Below are 20,585 nucleotides of genomic sequence, written 5' to 3'. Positions count from 1 at the left end.
AATTTCCATTTATTTGCGTCGGCGGGTACACTAAAGGCCTGATTATACTTGCACCGATAACAATAACGATACAAAACTAGAAAATGATTGTTCTTATAGAAATAAGAGAAGTTTTTACATTAGGACGATTCGATAACGATTTAAAATTGCTGCCTAAAATTAGCTTATTTAGGTTCAGTGGCGTATAGGTGGTACCACCCAGATCAAAAACGAGCGCGCCCCCACTGGAAATTTGCTAAGCAAAATGCTTATCGTCAAGCAACGTCACTCGCCTATTTAACTAACGTTAGCAGAAAAAATTGGTTCGAATTAACACCATACTACCTCAACCCCAGTTAATGTAATGAAAAGGAGTTTTGTATAATAATTTAATGGACACCAATTTTTCCGTGTTAAAATACAGTATGTTAGTATTGATATTGTTTAAATATTTATCTTAGATAAATATAAATGTTTATGAACTTAGCTTTTTATTTACCGGGGTCAAGTCCTAAGAATCATATTTTTGGTAATGTTTTTTTCGTTTATTGATTTAGGGTATATAGTTTAACATTGCCAAATTCACAAGTTTTTCAAGTTCACTAGTACAGATGGTGTAATGGTTAGCGCTGTGAAACTTAATCTTAGACTTACCGGGTTCAACTCTCTAGAGAACAAGTGTGTTTCGTTTTTTTTTTTAATACTTCTTAAAAAATAAGTATGCTTAAAAACTTCAAATCAATTCAAATGACGTCATAGTCATTGAAAAATGATAATTGTATCGTTTTCCTATGATTATGATGTCAATTTAGTGTCTCTTATTTCTTTTATTTTTGATATGAACAATTGCTTTTTAGCTTTTTATCGTTATTGTTATAAACAGTCAAAATAAAATTTAATTCTTATTCAAAATCTTAATATGAATACATTTTATATAAATTATTTTTGTATTAAGTGTAAAGGATTATAGTTAAAGATTGCCAAATTTAACACGTTCTTGAAGTTCACTCGTACAGTAGCGCAATGATTAGCGATGTAGTTAACGTGTTCTACTCTCTAGAGAACAAACGTCTTTTTCTTTTTATTTTGAAAAAAAAGTACGCTATCCATATTACACAGTATTATTCGTGTGAAACTGTGATTTTTCGTTGGCGGCGCTATCATCAAAACAAAACAATAAACAAAACCACATGTGCGGGAGGAAAAGCAGAAGCGTGCAATACATCACAATATAATGTAAGTTCCGTATTTTGTAAAGCGATAATACTGTGCCTCTAAATACTCACTGTACAATGTATATATATTGCAAGGTTTTATAATTTTAGTAGTAGGACTATTGATAACGGCGCAAGTAAGTGTAACTAGGCCTAGGCGTCGAGTATACTTCCTTGCGACGTCTTATGGGCTGTTTGCTGCAGTGAGCGTACTTTGTAGGGGATATGACCGGTTGAGCCGCCGACAAGTTGAGCCGCCGGTAATTTCTATGGAACGCCAAGCGCGTCTCTCAATGAATGTAGTGCGTCTCTCTCAGTGAATGTAGTCGGCTTGCCGATGTCATCAGTGAATGAACCCCCCGGATACCAGCTACATATTCATCCCACAGTCTTGTCAGTCGTTGATTTGCTCGTATTGCCGTTCGTGATTTATAATTGTGTAATTGAAAATTAGAATTTTAATATATTTATGTACTACATTTTTATAAAAATATATGAAGTTGTATAATTGCAAAATCGTATTAAATTTGTAATTTTATGTACATTTTTATACAAATAAATGAAGTTGTATAATTTCAAAATCGTATTAAAAATGTGTTTGGCTTGCGGCGTATTTCAATTAACTTATTCGTTATTTGTATTATTTTGTTAAATTATTTAATTAAATTATTTATTATATATAAGTTTAACAAATAGTACAAAAATAAAAATACTGTATATAAATTATAAAACCATAGTAAATACTGTATAATAACATAGGCCTAACACATTTAAACTTATTATTTATTATTCATGCAAAATCGTATTAAAAATGTAATAACTTGATTGTTTTTTATGTTTGGTTTGCGGCGTAAGTTTTTACAATTTGTTTGTTTGTTGTTTATTCAAGAAATGGACAAAACAAAAAATTTGTATGGCAAAGTAAATGAAGCATGCAAACCGCTGTGTTTTTTCCTTCTGTACTGGTCTTCGAACCAGTATAGAACCAAGCCACGCCTAATCGTTTTTTTTCCTGCACTTGTCAGCCACGCTCAATCATGCTTTTTTTTTTGCACTTCGTCTAACCATTCCTTAGGTTGTGAGCCGCGCTCAATCACGCTTTTTTTTAATTTCGAAGCAATTCAGTATTAATTATTATAGTGAATAGGTCAGGGGTGGCACCAGCGGAGGATTTGCCCGACCAGGAGGACGATTTGCCTGATGGGGGTGGATTTCCCCAACGAAAGCAAAGTTGGCTTGGTCGAGCCTCGATTTAAATGTTTCGAAGTGGTCAAGGGGGTGAAACCCAAGAAAATTTTGAAAATTTAGGGGTTTCAAAACCTTATTTAATCAATTTTAGAGTTTACTAATAATTATGTAGAAAATACATATAATTCCCCCCCCCCCACTAGTGCCACCCCTAGGGCTATGAGATATAGCCCCTCCCCCGTCAGGCTCCCCATTTGGAGAAGCTTGGAGAGAATTGTCAGTGACGCTATTCTCAGACATGTTTTTTTTTTCTGCACTGGTCATAGAACCATGCGCTTAATCATCCTTTTTTTTTCTGCACTGGTGTGAGCCATGCTCAATCCTGATTTTTTTTCTGCACTGGTCATTGAACCATTCCTTACATTGTTAACCGCACTCAATCATACTTTTTTTTGTCTGCACTGGACATCAAGCTATTTCTTAACTTGTGAGCTGCGCTCAATCATGCTTTTTTTCTATTGGGCATCCACATGGTACTTTGAACATGCTGTTTTTTTCTCCCCCTGGCCTGAGTTACAAACTCAATTGTACTGTACTTTTTTTTTTCTTTTTTTTTCTGCACTTGTCATCATTTAGTTTTGAGCCATGCTCAATTGTTTTTTTATTTTGCATTGGTTTTTGAACCATTCCTTAAGTTGTGAGCCGCTCAATCACATTTTTTTTGCTCTTGCCATTGAACCATATTGTGAGCCAAGCTCAATCATGTTTTATTTTTCTGCACTTGTCAATGAACCATGCCTAAGTTGTGAAGTGTGTTCATTCGGATTTTTTTTCTGCACTGTCATTGAACCATTCGTTTTGTGAACCGCGCTTGATAGCATTTTTTTTTCTACACTCATTGAACCATTCGTTAAGTGGAGAACTGCACTTAATAGCATTTTTTTTTCTACACTGGTCATGGAACCATTTGTTAAGTTGTGAACCGCTCTTAATCATTCTTTTTTTTTATGCACTGGACATCAAACTAGTTCTTAAGTTGTGAGCCGAGCTGAATCATGCTTTTTTTATATTGGGCTTCCACATGGTATTTGAAGAATCGTGCTGTTTTTGTTTTTTTCATTGGGGTCCCAAATGGACCCCAAAATCAGTAATTAATTACAGTGAGTAGTCAGGCTCCACTCCCCCCCCGCCCCCTATTCGTGGAAGTTTGGAAAGATTCCTCGCTCCTAACACATTTAATTGTATTTTGCTTCACAAAGTGGAAAGGAGTGTTTTTTTGTGGAAATTAAGGGTGGTGGGGAGCGTGCGCTCATATAGATTGTTCGTAAAGAGTGTTCATATACAGTGTTCATATAGAGTGTTCATATAGAGCGTTCATATAGAGTTTTCATATAGAGTATTTCGTAAGTGAATTTGAACAGAATAAAGAATGAAATGACATTGTCAACCGATGAAGCGTATAATAACCTTATAAATGCTTTCTGTCCTTGCAGGTATTTGTTAACTTGGTTGACGTAAAACCTTGGTGCTACTGGAATTCTCTTTTTCTTTTCATTATTGCAGTGTTGTTTTCAAGGTATGTAATTTATTCATAGTTATTAATCTAAAATAATAATACTTGTTATTTAATATTGTTCTTTAAATTTAGATTATTAAAGCCATATTATAATTAATCAAGGTCTTTATTCATGCATTCAAAAAAATATGTAGAAATGCAAACAGACAGCAAAAAGGCTGACATATATGAATGTATTACAATTATTGATTTAAAAAAAACAGAATACGGCAAAATTCAAGAAATTTACAACACAAACATAAAAACAAGACGTAAAAGAGCAAGTAACAATGGATAAAAGGCACAGCACCAGAGATAAGGCCAAAAAAGAACCCAAATTTTTTGTGTTGGCCACATTTTGAGAAAATCCAAAAAATGTGTAGGTCGGTAGGAAATACACAAATAATGCAACATTTCGATTCGAATCGCATACCATCCAGCAAAATAGGGTAGCCTTTGCCCCCTAACCTCTCCAAGGCTATTCCAGCCTTATTTGCTCATAAAATAATATTGTTTATTGTCAAAAAAAAATAAATAAATAAAATACTGACACTTAATTTCTTAAAATTTGGGTCGGCCGGGCGTGCCAACACAATAAAAAGAAAAAATGGAAGAAATGAAAAGGGCATATAAAATACACATTTATTAAAAATTGAATAAAAGTTTGAAAAAAACAATTTACATAAACACAGGAAAACCAGTAAAAAATATCAAGCTAGGGGGACTGTGAGTCAGCCAAACGCAAGAGTTAGCACATGAGCCAGTAAGAAAGTCCATGGTTACAGTACTTAAGCAGGCAAGATATTAAAAAAAATATATTTTGGTGCTTAATATTAACATATATGAATGTATTACAATTATTGCCTTAAAAAAAAACAGAATATGGCAAAATTCAAGAAATTCACAACACAAACATAAAAACAAGACTTAAAGAGCAAGTAACAATGGATAAAAAGCACAGCACCAGAAATAAGGCCAAAAAAAAAATTTTTTTGTGTGAGAAAATCCAAAAAATGTGTAGGTCAATGGGCCAATAAGAAAATCAATGGTTACAGTACGTAAGCAGGCAAGATATTAAAAAAATATTTTTGGAGCTTAAGATATTAATATGTTAGTTTATATTTCATATTGCACTTAATTATAACAATAATCCTTAAATATTCTTTTCCATGCTAAAGTTAATTGATAATACAGTAATCAGTATACTAAAATATACTAAGTATACTAAAGTATACTAAAACAATCAGGTTGTTCAACAAATCTAAAAATTTAATTATAACAGGGGAAGGGTGATATGAGATGCAGCCCCTCCCCCTTCGGGCTTCCCCTTTAGAGAAGTTTTGTTGAGATTTTAAAACGTGGTATTTCAAATGTTGGCCTGAATTACAAAACACTCATATGTACTGGTCATCATCTTTTAGTTCAGTGGGGACGCCAGTGGCGGTGGGGGGGGGGGCCTTTGCCCACCCTTCAGGCAGGCAATCAATCAATTCAAAATAAAGCTGCAAGATATGCAAAAAATCAGGAAAAGCTGAAATGGTTTGTCGCACGACAATCACTCTTATATAAAACATGGCATGGGAGATCACCCATAGTACTCCCCAACATCAGCATGATAGAACAAAGTAGACAACTAAGAAGCAACAATTATTATAGTCTTAGAGCCATTAAATTTAATACAGACAAATACAAGTTCTTTTTTCCATGTACAGTAAGAGCATGGAACATATTACCACTGTCAATCAAACAAGCACCAACACAACAACATTTTCAAACACGACTGTGGAAAAACATCCGAGACAGCACCCTTACCATTGCATTACCCAAAAGTCAATATTGTCAAGTCATGGGTTTAAATTTTGATGAGAAATTCACAGCACAAACATAAAAAAACAAGACGTAAAAAAGTAACAATGGATAAAAAGCACAGCACCAGCAATAAGGCCACAAAAAAAATATTTTTTTTTGTGAGAAAATCCAAAAAATGTGTAGGTCGGTAGGAAATTTTTTTTTTTTTTTTTTTACAACAAAATATGTGGTTAGACCTAAAATTAGAAAATACACAAGTAATACAAGAATTTTGGATTTGCATTGCATACCCTCCAGCAAAATAGGCTTGCCTTGGCCCCCTAACCTCACCAAAGCTATTCCTGCCTTATTTGCTCATAAAAAAAAAACTAAAATGCTGACACTTATTTCGTAAAATTTGGGTCGGCCGGGGGATTTACATAAACACAGGAAAACCAGTAAAAAAAATAGCAAAGCTAGGGGCACTGTGAACCAGCCAAACACAAGAGTTAGCACATAGGCCAATAAGAAAGTCCATGGTTACAGTATTTTTGGTGCTTAGGATATTAATATGTTAGTTTATATTCCATATTTATTTGCTCTTGATTATAACAATAATCCTTAAATGTTCTTTTCCATGCTAAAGTTAGTTGATAATACAGTAATCAGTACTAAAACAATAAGGTTGTTCAACAAATCTAAAAATTTAATTATAACTATTATTACAATGGAATTATATGAAATCGTTTACAATACCGGTGTTTTTAGTCTGTTTACCTCATATACAAACACATTTTTTTTTTGGAGTAGTCATAGCTTGTGTGGAATAATTGATATTTTATGTAGTCCCAGTTTTCAGTATAAATATATATATATAAATGATTGCTATTATTTTCGTAGTGTGTTTAATACTTAAAATTGTAATATATGACTATTTTTGTTTCTTCTTTTGATAATGTTTTCACTATTTCCAAAAAAGGAAAGTTTAACAATTCCTGCCCATAAGGCGAGACCTTTTTTGTACCTTGTTTAGCGATATGAAGTGTAATAATATGTTAAATAATTTTGTGACTTTTTTCACTCGATGACCCTTTTAAGGTCATTACCTCTCGGTAATTCAAGTTTTGACTAACATTTTTTTAATCAATTTTTCAAATGTGAAAATACTGAATGTTATAGCTCATCTCTCTTATTTTGATCCAATGAGATAGGGTTATGCTGTTGGGCTTGACAAATTTTTAACATTTTAAAAATAAAATCCATAAATAAAACTGTTTATTGTTTCTTTTTTAGTGATTTTATCTGTTATTACATTGTTTAGCACTGAAAACCACATATTCTGCTGTTTTACAGAGGTTTGCTTTGTAAACAGCAGCTCTAGTGTTTTTTTTTTTATTTTTGTGTCTTAAGTAGTGTAAGGTTTACCAGTTAGAATTAATTAGTTTCATTCAGATATGTCTGTGGTACAACGGTTAGTGAGGTTGGTTACAGACCTGAACGTTGCTGGTTCAAATCTGTGGAAGGTTTTTTTTTTTTTTTTAAATTTGGAAAAAAAAACGCAAAATTTGAAAAAAAAAAAAAAAAATGCAAAATTTTTTTACTGTCCTGTCCGCTCTCTGCGTGTCACCCTCTTTGTCTCTGTCTATCTGAGTTTGCCTCCCTGTCCGAGTTCGCCTCCCTGTCCAAGTTCGCCTCCCTGTCCGCCTCCCTGTCCGAATTCGCTGCCCTGTCCAAGTTCGCCGCCCTGTCCGAGTGCTCCGCCCTGTCCGAGAGTTCCGCCCTGTCCGAGCTGAGACTTGAACCTATGTACCAAGTTTAGGAAGCAGTGCGTCTACCTCCAAGCCAACAGTCTCACGAAAGAATGTGTTAATTTCTAAATGTTAAACCGCACTTAATATTTATTTAAAAAAAAAAAAATTGGAGTTTTCTTGAGCTTTGAACCAGGTATCCTCAATGCTATACCCATAGCACTGACCACTGAGCTAACCAAGTGGCTCTGAGAGTGCATGTTAATTTTTGAATGTTAAGCTATACACGCCTAATGTATTTAAAAAAAAAAAAAAAATAAAGTGTTTTAGAGACTTGAACCAGGTATCTACAAGTCAAGAGTTGTAGCACTAACCACTGAGCTAACCAAGTGGATCTGAGATACCATGTTTTTTTGTGAATGTTAAACTACATCTTCGCTCTCTAATGAATATTTATGTAAACTATTTATGTGTTTCTATACCGCCCTCTATCTATCTGGCGTCATAATTAACTACTGAATATTCATGTTTACTGCGGTTATTTGTGTAGCGCCCTCAATTTTATCATCACTATCACTATTTCGTTAATTAACATTTATATTATTTAACCTAGAAACTGGTTGTGCTTGTGATTGTCTTAAGGCTGAATAAATTCCACTGTAAACTGGTGTCATAATTAACTACTGAATATTCATAATTACTATGTATTACTTCGTATCTGCAAAGAAAGGCACTATAAATAACCAAATATATAGCGCCCTCAATTGTTTATTAATTTCCACTGTAAAATGATGTTATAATTTAATAATGAATATTTATAATTATTATGTAGCGCCCTCAATTTTACTTTACCACTATTTTGTTTAAATTTCGAAAATAATTAAACCAGTTTTGTAGTTACTGTAATTGTCTTATTGCTGATTTATGTCCACTGTAAACTGGTGTCGTTTATTTATATTTACTATGCAAATATTCATTTTTACTATGTATCCACACAAAACAAACAAATTTCATGTATTTTTAAATATGATTGATCATTAAATCTAAATCTGAATATCTTTTAGTATACAAATATATAAAAAATCGTGCGTATTATTGTTGATAATAATTTTCACTGTAACTTGGTGAAAATATTCATATTTACTATGTAGCGCCCTCAATTTTATCCCAAATTAACTAATGAATATTCATATTTACTATGTACTGCCCTCAATTTTATCCATACTTTGTTTGAATTTATGTACTTGTACTTGTACTTTATTTTAATGAATAATTTATGTGTGTAACTCAGGAAAACAAATTTCTTGTATTTTTTAATATGATTGATCATTAAATCTAAATCTGAATCTTGTATAGTATACAAATATATAAAAAATCGTGCGTATTATTGTTGATAATAATTTTCACTGTAACTTGGTGAAAATATTCATATTTACTATGTAGCGCCCTCTATTTTATCCCTAATTAACTAATGAATATTCATATTTACTATTTACTGCCCTCAATTTTATCCATACTTTGTTTGAATTTATGTACTTGTACTTGTACTGTATTTTAATGAATAATGTATGTGTGTAACTCAGGAAAACAAATTTCATGTATTTTTTGAATATGATTGATTGTTAAATCTAAATCTGAATCTGGTATAGTATACAAATATATAAAAAATCGTGCATATTATTGTTGATAATAATTTTCACTGTAACTTGGTGAAAATATTCATATTTACTATGTAGTGCCCTCAATTGTATCCCTACTTTGTTTGCATTTGAAATTGTAGAGAACTGTTTGTTTTTCAACACCTTGGCAATTGCTGGATTTCTCCTATAGCTGAGTGAAGTTCACTGTTAAATATTGCAGTTGTACCATACAGTATTCTATGTAAAATTTAGAAACATCTAAAATTAAGTTTTATAAAGTATCTGTTGTCAATGTAGGCCTATGTAGATAGGTAGTGTTTAGATGATAGATAAACCTGGCTGGTTAATCAGCTAATGGGTTCTGTTTATTGATTGATCGATTGGCTGATTGACTGGCGAATCTGATTGATCGATAATTTTTATATTGATCTTGTTAACTACAGTATTTTGATGATGTTGTTTCGCCTTTTTGTGTAATGGATACACCAACAGAAATCTGTCTTCTGTGTGCTCCTTGGCCATTTAAGTTTATGAAAGAATTTCCAAATAAATGTTATACAGTACGTTACTGCGTAAAATTAAAACCACAAAGACTGAAAAGAAAAAGTCAGATTCATTATTTGTAATTCATTTGATTTATTTATTTTATCTCATTCAATCCCAAACCAACAGATAATAAAATCTCCACTAAGATGTTGGAGAAAGTACAAAGAATTAAAATATATTTAACATACTGATGCCAACCAAAGTTTTTTCAGCACTTTCAATCCAGTGGTCATCTGTTTAATTGGGTATCTGATTTAATAAAAAATATGCCTTTATACATATAGTGAATCCAACAACCCATGAAAACATGGTTAAATAATTTGTTTTATTGCAACATGCAAGTCAAATTTGCTTGTTTCCATACAGTCGCTAATACTGTCACTATACAGTGTTTTCAGTGCAATCGTTGCACTGCGTGTAGCAGACTTCGATGCAATCGGGAAGGCTCCCCGATTCGACCGACCAATCAGCATCAGCGATAGCATGTAGCGATGGTATGGAAACCAAGCTTAAAATCTTCATTAATAGATTACTGTTATAATTACAATATAAGCAGACGTTGAATAGGAGAGTTAAATTATCGGAAGGTGTTAATATATTATTAAAGTAGAATTCCCTCACCCCTTCATCTGTCAAGGGGAACACAGTAGATAGTTATAATTCTTTAAATTACCACAATTATGATTAAATAATTGAGTTCAAAATTCTTAAGTATTGGTTAGGAATATTAATAAAATTACTAATTTCGATTCTCAGATTTGATGGCATGTGTCAGTTTACTCTTCAACAGTATAAAAACAGTGCATATAATAGCAAAGAGTATAGAACTGAGCAAAGGTCCAACTCCCAGGGTAGCGTTGGAACGTAATCCTATTTCAAAAAGTACAATCACGAACTAAGTCCTTCAAAAGGCGAGGTTCGAACTCTATTAGGGCTCCCCCTATCTTGTAGTAGTACTTTTTTTTAATGTTTCATTGCTTGCATAAAAAATCAGGGCAGTTGGATCTCTTACAATTTTATACTCTTTCATAATAGAAACATGTAGTACAGGTAATTTCCTGACTGCACTGAAGATTCCATGTAGCTGAAGTGATGTTAGCAGCAAACACACATTCATTGCTAAGAGTCCTTAATCCACCATAAATGATAACATCCGGCAGCTGGTGTCAACCCCATGCTTCACTCTTGCAGTAATGGAGAACAAGTTTACCATCGCTACCAAAACACTGAAAGAGACGGTTGGTTTATAATTAATAACATATTTGAATGGAATGAGAATACATGTATATAAAATTTATAACTTATTGCATTATTTATATTTTATATCAAATCAAATCAAACTTTATTTGTTCCATTCAAATCTTCATCCATGGACAGAATTTTGATTAAAATAGTTATGAAAACATATATTATTGTTATTACAATTCTTATTATTATTTTAATTATTATTATTATTAAAATTGTCATAATCATTAATACAAACATCAAAACAACCTCTTACATAAAATCATAAAAGTTATACACAGGCAATAATTACTATCAACCTCTAAATAGTTATAGAAATACATACATAAAGTACTGTACTACATATATTATTGCAATTTGTTATCATGATTATATTATTATTATTATTATTACCTCCGCCAATGAAGTTGGCAGGAGGTTATATTTTTGCCCGTTTATTTGTTTGTTTATTTGTATGTCAGCATATTTGTTGTGAACAGCCTACAGCAAATAGTTTTTATCAGAAATCCATCAATTTTGGCCACAATATTCCTTTACCTGAGATCTAGATCTGATTAAATTTTAAAGGGTCAACAAAAAATAAATTTGTATTCATTTGTCTACAGCCCATAGTTTTAATCACAAATTTGTCGAACTTGGTCACAATGTTCCATGACCAAAGATCTCAAAGTATTTGAATGTTGAAGGATAAGGGTCAACAAAAAATGATTTATTTTTTTGAAACAGTTTTTATGAGAAACTTTGCTACAATTCTTCTTTATCAAAGATCTGGAAGTGAATAAATTTTGAAGGGTCAGGGTCAAAGGTCAAGGACACAATGATCGAAAAACTACTTAAGTATAACTATCTGCCGTATGGACGTGTGCGTGTGGGCTTGCCAGTAAAGTGTAAACAAACATATGACCATTAATTTCAAAGTGATTATGTGAAAACAGTTTGGTGTAGTGGTTAGAAGAGTGTTTTCCACACTACCAGTCCCAGATTCAAATCCCAAGGAGTCTACTTTTTAGTTTTCTCTTTTTTTATTATGAATTTTTTTTTTATGGGAACGATATGCAGGGGAAATTTATACTGAGGAGAATTATTATGTGGGCGGAGGTATGCACTATCCGAGTGCCCTCCAGTTATTATTATTATTATTATTATTATTATTATTATTAATATTATTATTATCGTTATTATTAAAAACATTATCATAATCTTTAATACAAACACTGAAGAAAATAAATGTTCCTATAAATAAATGAAAATTATAATACAGAAACGGTATTATTTATGGGTCTGTGAATTGGCAAAGAAATTATGTTTCAGTTATAAATTTTAATTGAGCTAAAGTAATAACTTAAATACAAATAATTGAATGCAATTTATATTAATAATAATGATATTAATAATAATAATAATAATAATTAATATTAATATTAATTTTACTCACTTGATGTGCTTCTTAAGTTAATCCATAATTTTATTGCCTCTGTGTGTTCCTTTTAAATCCTGTTTAATTATATCATTTTTTTCATGTAAAATATTTAAATTTGGTATTTTGTAATTTTAAGCTTGTTAATAATTATTTTTAATGCATTTACATTTGATTTGTCCATTTTAACTTTTGCAAAGCCCATTGAACAACTTGTTTTAATTGAAAATTATATAAGTTATTATTATATTATTATTGTCAATTTTATTATTATGTTATTAATTATTATTATTAATTTTATTATTATTGTTATTATTAGGTATAATGAAAAAAATGTTAAATATAATGAAAAAATACTTACTTCAAAGAGGTTCTTGATTGTTTGGTCAGGGGACGGCGAAAATGCTTGATTCACATAAATAAACTGAAAAAAAAAAGCATATCAATATGAATATCGATATATTCGGATTTCTGCCATCATCGCTATTTCCTTGCTGACTTTTGTGATAAACTCTAAGGCTCACTTGACACATTGGTCCCCAGCCCCCTTCTAATTGAGGTAGCTGTAGTGGCAGCGCAACCTTCCGGCAGGGTTGGCGTCAGGGCCCTCCGTCGGGGAGAGAAACCACAAATCGTCGGGGAGAAAAAAAAAACGTTTATTTTCTACATATTAGTAGACTCCAAAAATGATTAAGTGAGATTTTGAGTGCTGCCTGAACACTCCCACTTTTTTTTCGTCTGGGACATTCCCCGCCACCCATCCCCGGTCAGGGTCCTTGGAACCCCCGTTGGGCAAATCCTGGCGCCACTATAAAGAGTATGCCCTCGAAGGCACCCCTCACTGAAACGTCAGTGAGCCAAAGACTACATTTAAGGAGTATATAAATTACTGATCATCTCATAATTCTTATTCAATTATCTATTCCACCAATCACTCACCAGAGATTCTGTGGGATCACATTTGATGTACTTTCTTACGAAATCAACAATCCCTGCAATAGTCTTAGTAGGTTCAACAGCCCACTTCTTCTGCTTCATAATTGGTGCATCACCTGTTGCCTTTAGTAATACATCAACTTAAAAAGAAATCAATTCAGATATTAATTAATCTTTATTGCCAATGGTTATTTGGTTATTAAAATCTCAGTTATGAATCTGCAAAACCCTTAAAGATTTTCTTAACATTTACCATATATTATCAAGGCTTAAGATAACAAATGACTATCGAAAAACAGGGGGTCGTCTTATATATACACGCAACACATACACATTTCTTAAAATGTTTTCATTTTCAATTCATTTTCGTCTTATATCATTTGTAACATGCAAATTTAGTACTGAAAAGAAGCTAATTTAATATATGAACGCAATTTTAAATGCAGGGAAATAAGATTCTGATGAACATTTAAAAGCCCATAAAATAGAATTAGTGTATTTGGAAAATTAGCTAGCTTTTTTTTTAGCTAGCTAAATGCATTATGAAGACTAAAAGAGCAGCAAAAGTTAGGAATTCTGACAGTGGAACAGGAGAGGGGAGGGGGATATTGTCTTATACACACAACATACTAACATCGTCCAAAAATCCTCTCAAACTCAGAGTTGTCTTATATGCAGATCGCCTTACAGGCGAGAATATAAGGTAAGTGCAATTTCTTAAGGTTAATACAACTATCATTAAGACACAAATCTTAACTGAATGATTTTAATTTAAAATGATCCGGCAGAATACCAACATAAATCTTACTTTTCTTCTTTTTAATAGTAGTCTGTTGTGTAACAGGAGACTTGGCTACATCTTCATCATTTCTTTTTTCTGCCATTTTAATTTTTACTATGTCAACAAGCGATTACAAGTCTAGAAAAATACAAGATGTAAAATTATAATATCCCAGGCAAAAGTAATGTTAGGCCTCACTTCTACTTAGTAGTAATTACTGCTAGTCTTGTAATGCTCAACAAAGGCTTAATAGTATTAAAAGTAGGAATATACTTTGAGTCAGATGGGCAATCAATACAGTACTGAATCCCGCTTTAAGTGCAGAAGTACAGCATTATTACTTTCAAAGTGGGTTCAGCATTAATGTAGGCCAAATGTGAATAGAGTACAACACTACACGAAACGTAAATATTTTGTTAAAACTGACTTAAAAAGTTTAAAAAAACAAAGTATAAACTTAACAACAAACAAATAATAATTTTTTTTTTCCCCCCGAAAAATATCATGTGTGGGGTTAAATCGATAGTATCATATAATTTATATTTAAATTTAAAGCTTGTTTACAATTACACTACATACCTTTATTCTCAACCAACAGTGTAAAACACCAATAATAGGTTGAAATAAAATTTTCTGTAAACAGAGCATAAATATATACAATACAAATTAAAAAACTAGTTCATTATTAATACTTTTAAATTGCGAGTAATTACAGTTAAAAATATCCAAAAAATTATTCTTTAAAAGACAAGCGTTATAAGCTGACGAAATTCTACGAAAAATACCAATTTTACAAACATTTACACGAGAATATTTAACATGAAGAAAAGGTTTATAACGAAGATTACAAACAGGTACATTAAAATGAAACATAGTCTATAGATACAAGATTACATTTAAACATCTAAGACATCTGGGAATTTATGAAATAAATAGTAGATTGATTGATTCTTATGACAAAAAAATACAAAGAAAACATTCTATAGACTATTTACACAAACATTCTCAAAGTTACAAAAAGTCTGGTTCCAACAACAAAGGCAGGCAGGGAAGTCCAAAATACGAATTGCACCCGTGCCTCATCCCCCATCAATGACACAACATTTTCAACAATGCCTGCCTCCTTCCTGCTCTCTGGGCTAGCCTCCTGGACCTACTATAGGCCTAGCCTAGCTCCTTAGCCTAGGCCCTACTCCTAAATAAAAACCCAAAGGCATTACGGTTTATAGTGTAGTACAAAAATAAATCAGCATATCTGAATAAACACATAAATAATTACATAATGTCTCCAAAATATCACCTTTGATTGAACCCTAAAAATCAATCCTCCTCTTGTTATTTATCCTCATTCTCAACAGCGCCACCAACGAGTGAGTTATTTTTTAGGGAGTATATGGGACGCGCCAATTTAATGTATGGCGCGCACTGAGCGCAATGATGTTAATATAATTATGCTAAAAGCATAGCAACTCCAATCTTCCCCTTTTTAGGAGAGTATCTTATCATTTAATAAACTGAACTAAGTTAGGTTTGCATAGGCCTACAGTTTGTTTCAATGATGAGGAAATAATGTATCTTGTTCGAACTTTCAAATGAAGGCTACTTTATTTAATGTACGTACAGTACAAGTAATTTGAATGTTCATCTGTATTGATATATTCATCCTGTACGTGTTCCTCAAAGCAATAAAAAATATAAGATAAGAAAAAATATAGCAAAACGAGCTTTCACCCTGGCCAGGAATCGGAGCCCTAGTCATTCCTCCCCGACTATCCCTATCCATTCCATGCAAGGTTATGCCCACCAAGCAAGACCATTAACTATAGGGTTCACTAACTCGGTCCCAATTTGAAACAACTGAACGGAGGAAAGCACCGCGACCCCTAAGCCATAAATGCGGAGAACCTAGCACTATCAAGTACCTGTCAGTCGAATCTTGAGACTACCTAACTCCGAACTTGCCGGAAGCTCCCCCCCGCGAATACTCGCTAGTAGTACACACAAACGACGTACACCTCGAAAATATGGCCAAGCGCTCAGAATGTAAACTAGATCGGAATCCGTTCGAGAAAATAGGCAGGTAACCTAATTAAAAAAACATATTCATATATATACAGCTGTGGGTCAACATTACGCATGATCATGGTGTCAAATTAATTCAAGCTCATTTTTTAAAGTAGGAAAACCTTAAATATTGAAAATAATTGTTATTAATAAATATATATTTAAAGTTTTTATTAAATTTTTAAAATAATTGTCCATTTTATTTGAAAAAATCAATAAAAGATTATAAAAATATTCAAATTAGATATATGCAAATATATTTTATTAATTATTCACAATGTGTTATAGCGGGTATTACATAGTCACACCCGCTCAAATATGGAACAGCAGTTTTTCATTTTTTTAAATATAAAAACCTCATCATTTGACATTTTTACCTCAGCTTCAATTTGCTCTTACTTTTTCTGAATTTTTAAGCAATTTCAGCCTCCCCTACCACGAGGCATGCTCTGTAACTTGGTTGTCTTTCATTATCAATCTTTGGCAGCACTTTTTATATTCCATGAGGATGAAATAAGTGAGGAGGCAAAACAAAACACAGGCAATTAAAAAAATATTACTGTAAATGCTCATATTTTAACCGCAAATCTTCATAAGCGCTGCACCAAACCGATTTTTTTTTTGCTAAGCTCCATTCTCAAATAAGGGCTGTGTGCTTAATCGAGAGTATATACTACACTGTGTGTAATAAAACAGGGTTTTAAGTAAAATGTATAAAGTGTTAAAATGAATACAATGAAGACACAAACATTTCTTTATATTATAAATATTTATTTACAATGATGCAGGACCTAAAATAGAACTACTGGACTACAGGAATGCCCAAGATACCTGTACACAATTTTATAAGTGCTGTGGTGCTTATTTGAGCATTTACAGTATTTTGTCTAGCACCCAGTAATTGGATATACTGCTTGAATATTAAGTAAACAACAATAATATTAATAATTAATTTGAAGGCCTAGCAATCATGTATTGCTTGCACTAAGAAAAGTTCAGATACATTTTTCTCACAAATTGACAATAATATTTTTTTATTCAAATAGGATAACAATATGGATGAAATCTAGGACAGGAGGAACAATAAAACAGATGAAGTTTAATAACAAGTCGTCAGAATAATCTGGATGAATTTTGAAGGAAGACCGGTCAACGATAAAGGTGGACATTTGCCCAACAAAAGTGTAATAATTCAGACATTTACAAGACACACTTGGATTTTCAGTTACTATATTGCTGGAGACAAGATTACAGTTAAGGATGAAGACCACTTGAAAGAAGCTTTAACATGCAGAGGCAATGATCAAGTGGAAGTCCATTCTAGTAGACACATAAAAGATGCATGCAAGTCATAGGACTGAACCAAAGATACATTGATCAACTACCGAAATCATTACAAGATGAAGTATTAAACATCACAAATCAAATTTTTTATTACAACATTTTATAAATTTTGCCCAGGCTTAGTGTTCTTATTTTCTTGTCAATTTCAGTCTCAAAATATTCTTATTTTGTCCTTAGTTTTTATGCAATTTCAGCCTCAGTGTTCTTATAAAATGTTTTCTTATAAAATAAGTACATGTGAAAACTTTTAATATTGTCTCTGAAAATGTGGGTAGTAATGTCCTAAATGTCTGAATTATTGTACAACAGGTAACAAGTAGGCCTACTTTAAGTTAACAAATATAAGGAAGACAGATAAATAATAAGCTAGGAGAAAATATGTATTTTAAACTATTCTATAGGGTAGATTGTCTTGAAAGACAACTCCTTAACAACCATTTTCAGCTGGGCACTTGACAAGATGATGCCGTCTGATTGATGGTGGTGATTTGGGTAGAAGCAGGTATAAAAGTGATCATTTGCGTGCATCGCTGTGATGTTGCAATTGCTAAGGAGTCACTTGGGTGCCCGGTTTACAAAACTCCACTGTATGTTACATACACTCCACTGACTATGACATGATATCATGTCCTTATATTCTTATTCAACACTACTAGTTAAAATAAATGGAATAAAAAATTATTATGTTACTAAGAATTACAATACCTATTGAACTTAGGGCCAAATAAAAGGAACAACAAGATAATTTTTTTTTATTTATAGCCTAAAGCCGATATGACATGATATCAATGTCTTCATACTATAATTCTATCACTAGATAAAACAAATAATAATGGAATGAAAAAAGTATTAACATTAAAAGTATTATTATTATTATATTTACAGAACATTAAAAGTATTATTAAAGTTACAGAACATTACTCATTAAGTTAGGGCCAAATAAAAAGGAATGATCAAGACCTTTTTTTTTTATTTAGCCTAAAGCTATAAGTCCACTGTCAAGTTGGATACAACACCTGTAGTTGTCCCATATATGGGTGTAAAATGATATATAACATGATATGACATCATAATGCCTATAAATTGCCAGACCACATGTGTTTGTCTCAAAAACAGTTTATAATAGTAACATATGTATCACTATAATTATTACCTTTTAATTATTTAATCAAAAATATTCACCGTCTTGATAGCGAGACGTTGCGAGTTAAAATCCTGCCACAGAGAATTTTTTTCATTCAACCACAATATCATGTTCCTATTCAAGCACTGTTATTATTTATCTATCTGTTTATACACACTTTTTAAGATACAACTATACCAACAACTTGGACTTCAGCCACAAACTATATATACCTCTTAAGAAATGATAAGACCGTACACATATTGTATTTATACCCTGTGCAGTAAAAATTTAACAAATGGTGACAAATCTATACATTTGTTGCGAAGTGTATAAAAATAGTTGGTGGAGAGAGAGCACCTCATTGTCATAATTCTAAAAAATCTGTAGAAAATATCCAAAATCGGAAAATGTACACTCTGTACAAATTCTACTAGACATGGTATAAAAAACAGATACCTTTTATTACTTTATCCACACTTGTCAGTATACTGATCAAAATGGGCTCTGCCCTGCTCATACATAGTACTGTATATCAATAATAATGAATACCTTCACTATGCTTCTGAAAATGATTGGAGCAATCTATTTGAAAAGTTAAAATACTTCCAACAACACACAGTTTTTTCGTTGCCTACAGTATACCAATAAAAATGGGCCCTGCCCTCCTTATACATACATATAAATAATAATGAATACCTTCACTATGCTTCTGAAAATGATTGGAGCAATCTATTTGAAAAGTTAAAATACTTCCAACAACACACAGTTTTTTTGTTGTCTACAGTATACCAATAAAAATGGGCCCTGCCCTCCTCATACATAAATATATCAATAATAATGAATACCTTCACTATGCTTCTGAAAATGATCAGAGCAATCTATTTCAAGTTAAAAGTTGAAATACTTTCAACACCACACTTTTTTTTGTTGTTTTTTTTTTTTTTTTTAATTTTGTTTTTGTTTTTGTTTAATTTGTTTTGTTTCTTTGTTTTTTTTTTGTTTTCTTTCTTTGTTTTTTGTTTTTGTTTTGTTACTTTGTTTTTGTTGTTTTTTGTTTTATTTGTGTTTTTGTAAGAGTAAATCCAGTATGGAGGAATGATAAGCTAAAGATAAAAATTAAAAGCAAGATTACAAAATATGATTCCATCCTAGATAAGACCTGTCCTAAAGAACTAAAAAGTCAATCTCTTCACTGAGAAGTTATTTTTTTTTTGTTTATTAGAAACAACTATATCTACATAAACATTTATTATGGTCATTGTTACATTACCCTGTAATTCTCTTGCATGTATTACCCTGCAGGATAAAATAACAAACATAACAAACACAAATATAGCCACATTAAACAAAAATATAACAATATATACATTATTCACAGTAACATTGAAGTATGGATCTGTGATAGGGATGTCAGATTCTACACCTAGAAAGCCAACATCTTTATTGATGCATTGGGCATCGAATTAATATATCTGACTGAATTACTATTTATCACAGAACAAACATACAACAAACAAAATATATACATCATTGACAGTGATGGACCGTAGGGCAAATTGAAGTGGTATGCTAGGCCGTGGCCTATCTAGGTGTGTGTGGGTGGTTTGTATAGAAGATTGGGGCTAAGAAATAGTAAATAAAATGGAGAAATTGTACAAATATTTATTTATATATTATTTTTAGCCAGGGTATGCACTGCATACCCTACTTGACTTGACAGTCTGCCACTGATCATTGAGTGTGTGAGGCATATTAGAGATGTCAAAATTAAATTAAAATATTGAAAGCCACGTCTGTTGGAGGTGGTGCTGAACTGAATAGGATAATTGTAGGAAAAGAATATGGATCTATCTTACTTCAAATTAACAAAAATAATAAGAGATGAAACACATCCTTTACATGACAATTATACAGACCATTTTTAGATCAGGCTTTAGGATATGTGTACTATCACTCCAGATATATATATATATATATATATATATATACTGTATATACTGTCTCTTATACACAT

The 20,585-nt window shown here is 32.0% G+C and overlaps 1 protein-coding gene and 1 long non-coding RNA gene across 4 annotated transcripts; one reads left to right on the top strand and one right to left on the bottom strand.

Moving 5' to 3' along the window:
* The first annotated feature begins 1,142 nt into the window (after positions 1–1,142).
* On the top strand, positions 1,143–17,743 carry LOC117118079. Its single transcript, XR_004446997.1, has 3 exons — positions 1,143–1,215; positions 3,875–3,957; positions 17,148–17,743. It is a non-coding gene; the product is annotated as an uncharacterized LOC117118079 (long non-coding RNA).
* Positions 9,997–15,400, bottom strand: LOC117118078 (ubiquitin-like protein ATG12). Of its 3 annotated transcripts, XM_033262575.1 has the most exons (7): positions 15,338–15,399; positions 14,617–14,670; positions 14,372–14,376; positions 14,065–14,177; positions 13,260–13,396; positions 12,682–12,744; positions 9,997–10,884 (listed from the first exon to the last, which is right to left on the bottom strand). In XM_033262575.1, the coding sequence occupies exons 4-7, from the start codon at positions 14,138–14,140 to the stop codon at positions 10,825–10,827; spliced, it is 336 nt and encodes a 111-aa protein (XP_033118466.1). In that variant the 5' UTR covers positions 14,141–14,177; positions 14,372–14,376; positions 14,617–14,670; positions 15,338–15,399; the 3' UTR covers positions 9,997–10,824. The 3 variants fall into 3 exon arrangements, with proteins under 3 accessions (XP_033118466.1, XP_033118467.1, XP_033118465.1); XM_033262576.1 differs by lacking the exon at positions 14,372–14,376 and having other exon boundaries at positions 14,065–14,175; positions 15,338–15,390; XM_033262574.1 differs by lacking the exons at positions 14,372–14,376; positions 14,617–14,670 and having other exon boundaries at positions 14,065–14,175; positions 15,338–15,400.
* Positions 17,744–20,585: the final 2,842 nt, after the last annotated feature.

Source organism: Anneissia japonica, unplaced genomic scaffold (assembly GCF_011630105.1).
Source record: "Anneissia japonica isolate Jap-2015-1 unplaced genomic scaffold, ASM1163010v1 scaffold287634_len692169_cov176, whole genome shotgun sequence".
Taxonomy (NCBI): Eukaryota; Metazoa; Echinodermata; class Crinoidea; order Comatulida; family Comatulidae; genus Anneissia; species Anneissia japonica.
The sequence above is the reverse complement of the archived record's forward strand: the minus strand, read 5'-3'. Positions and strand labels throughout refer to the sequence as shown.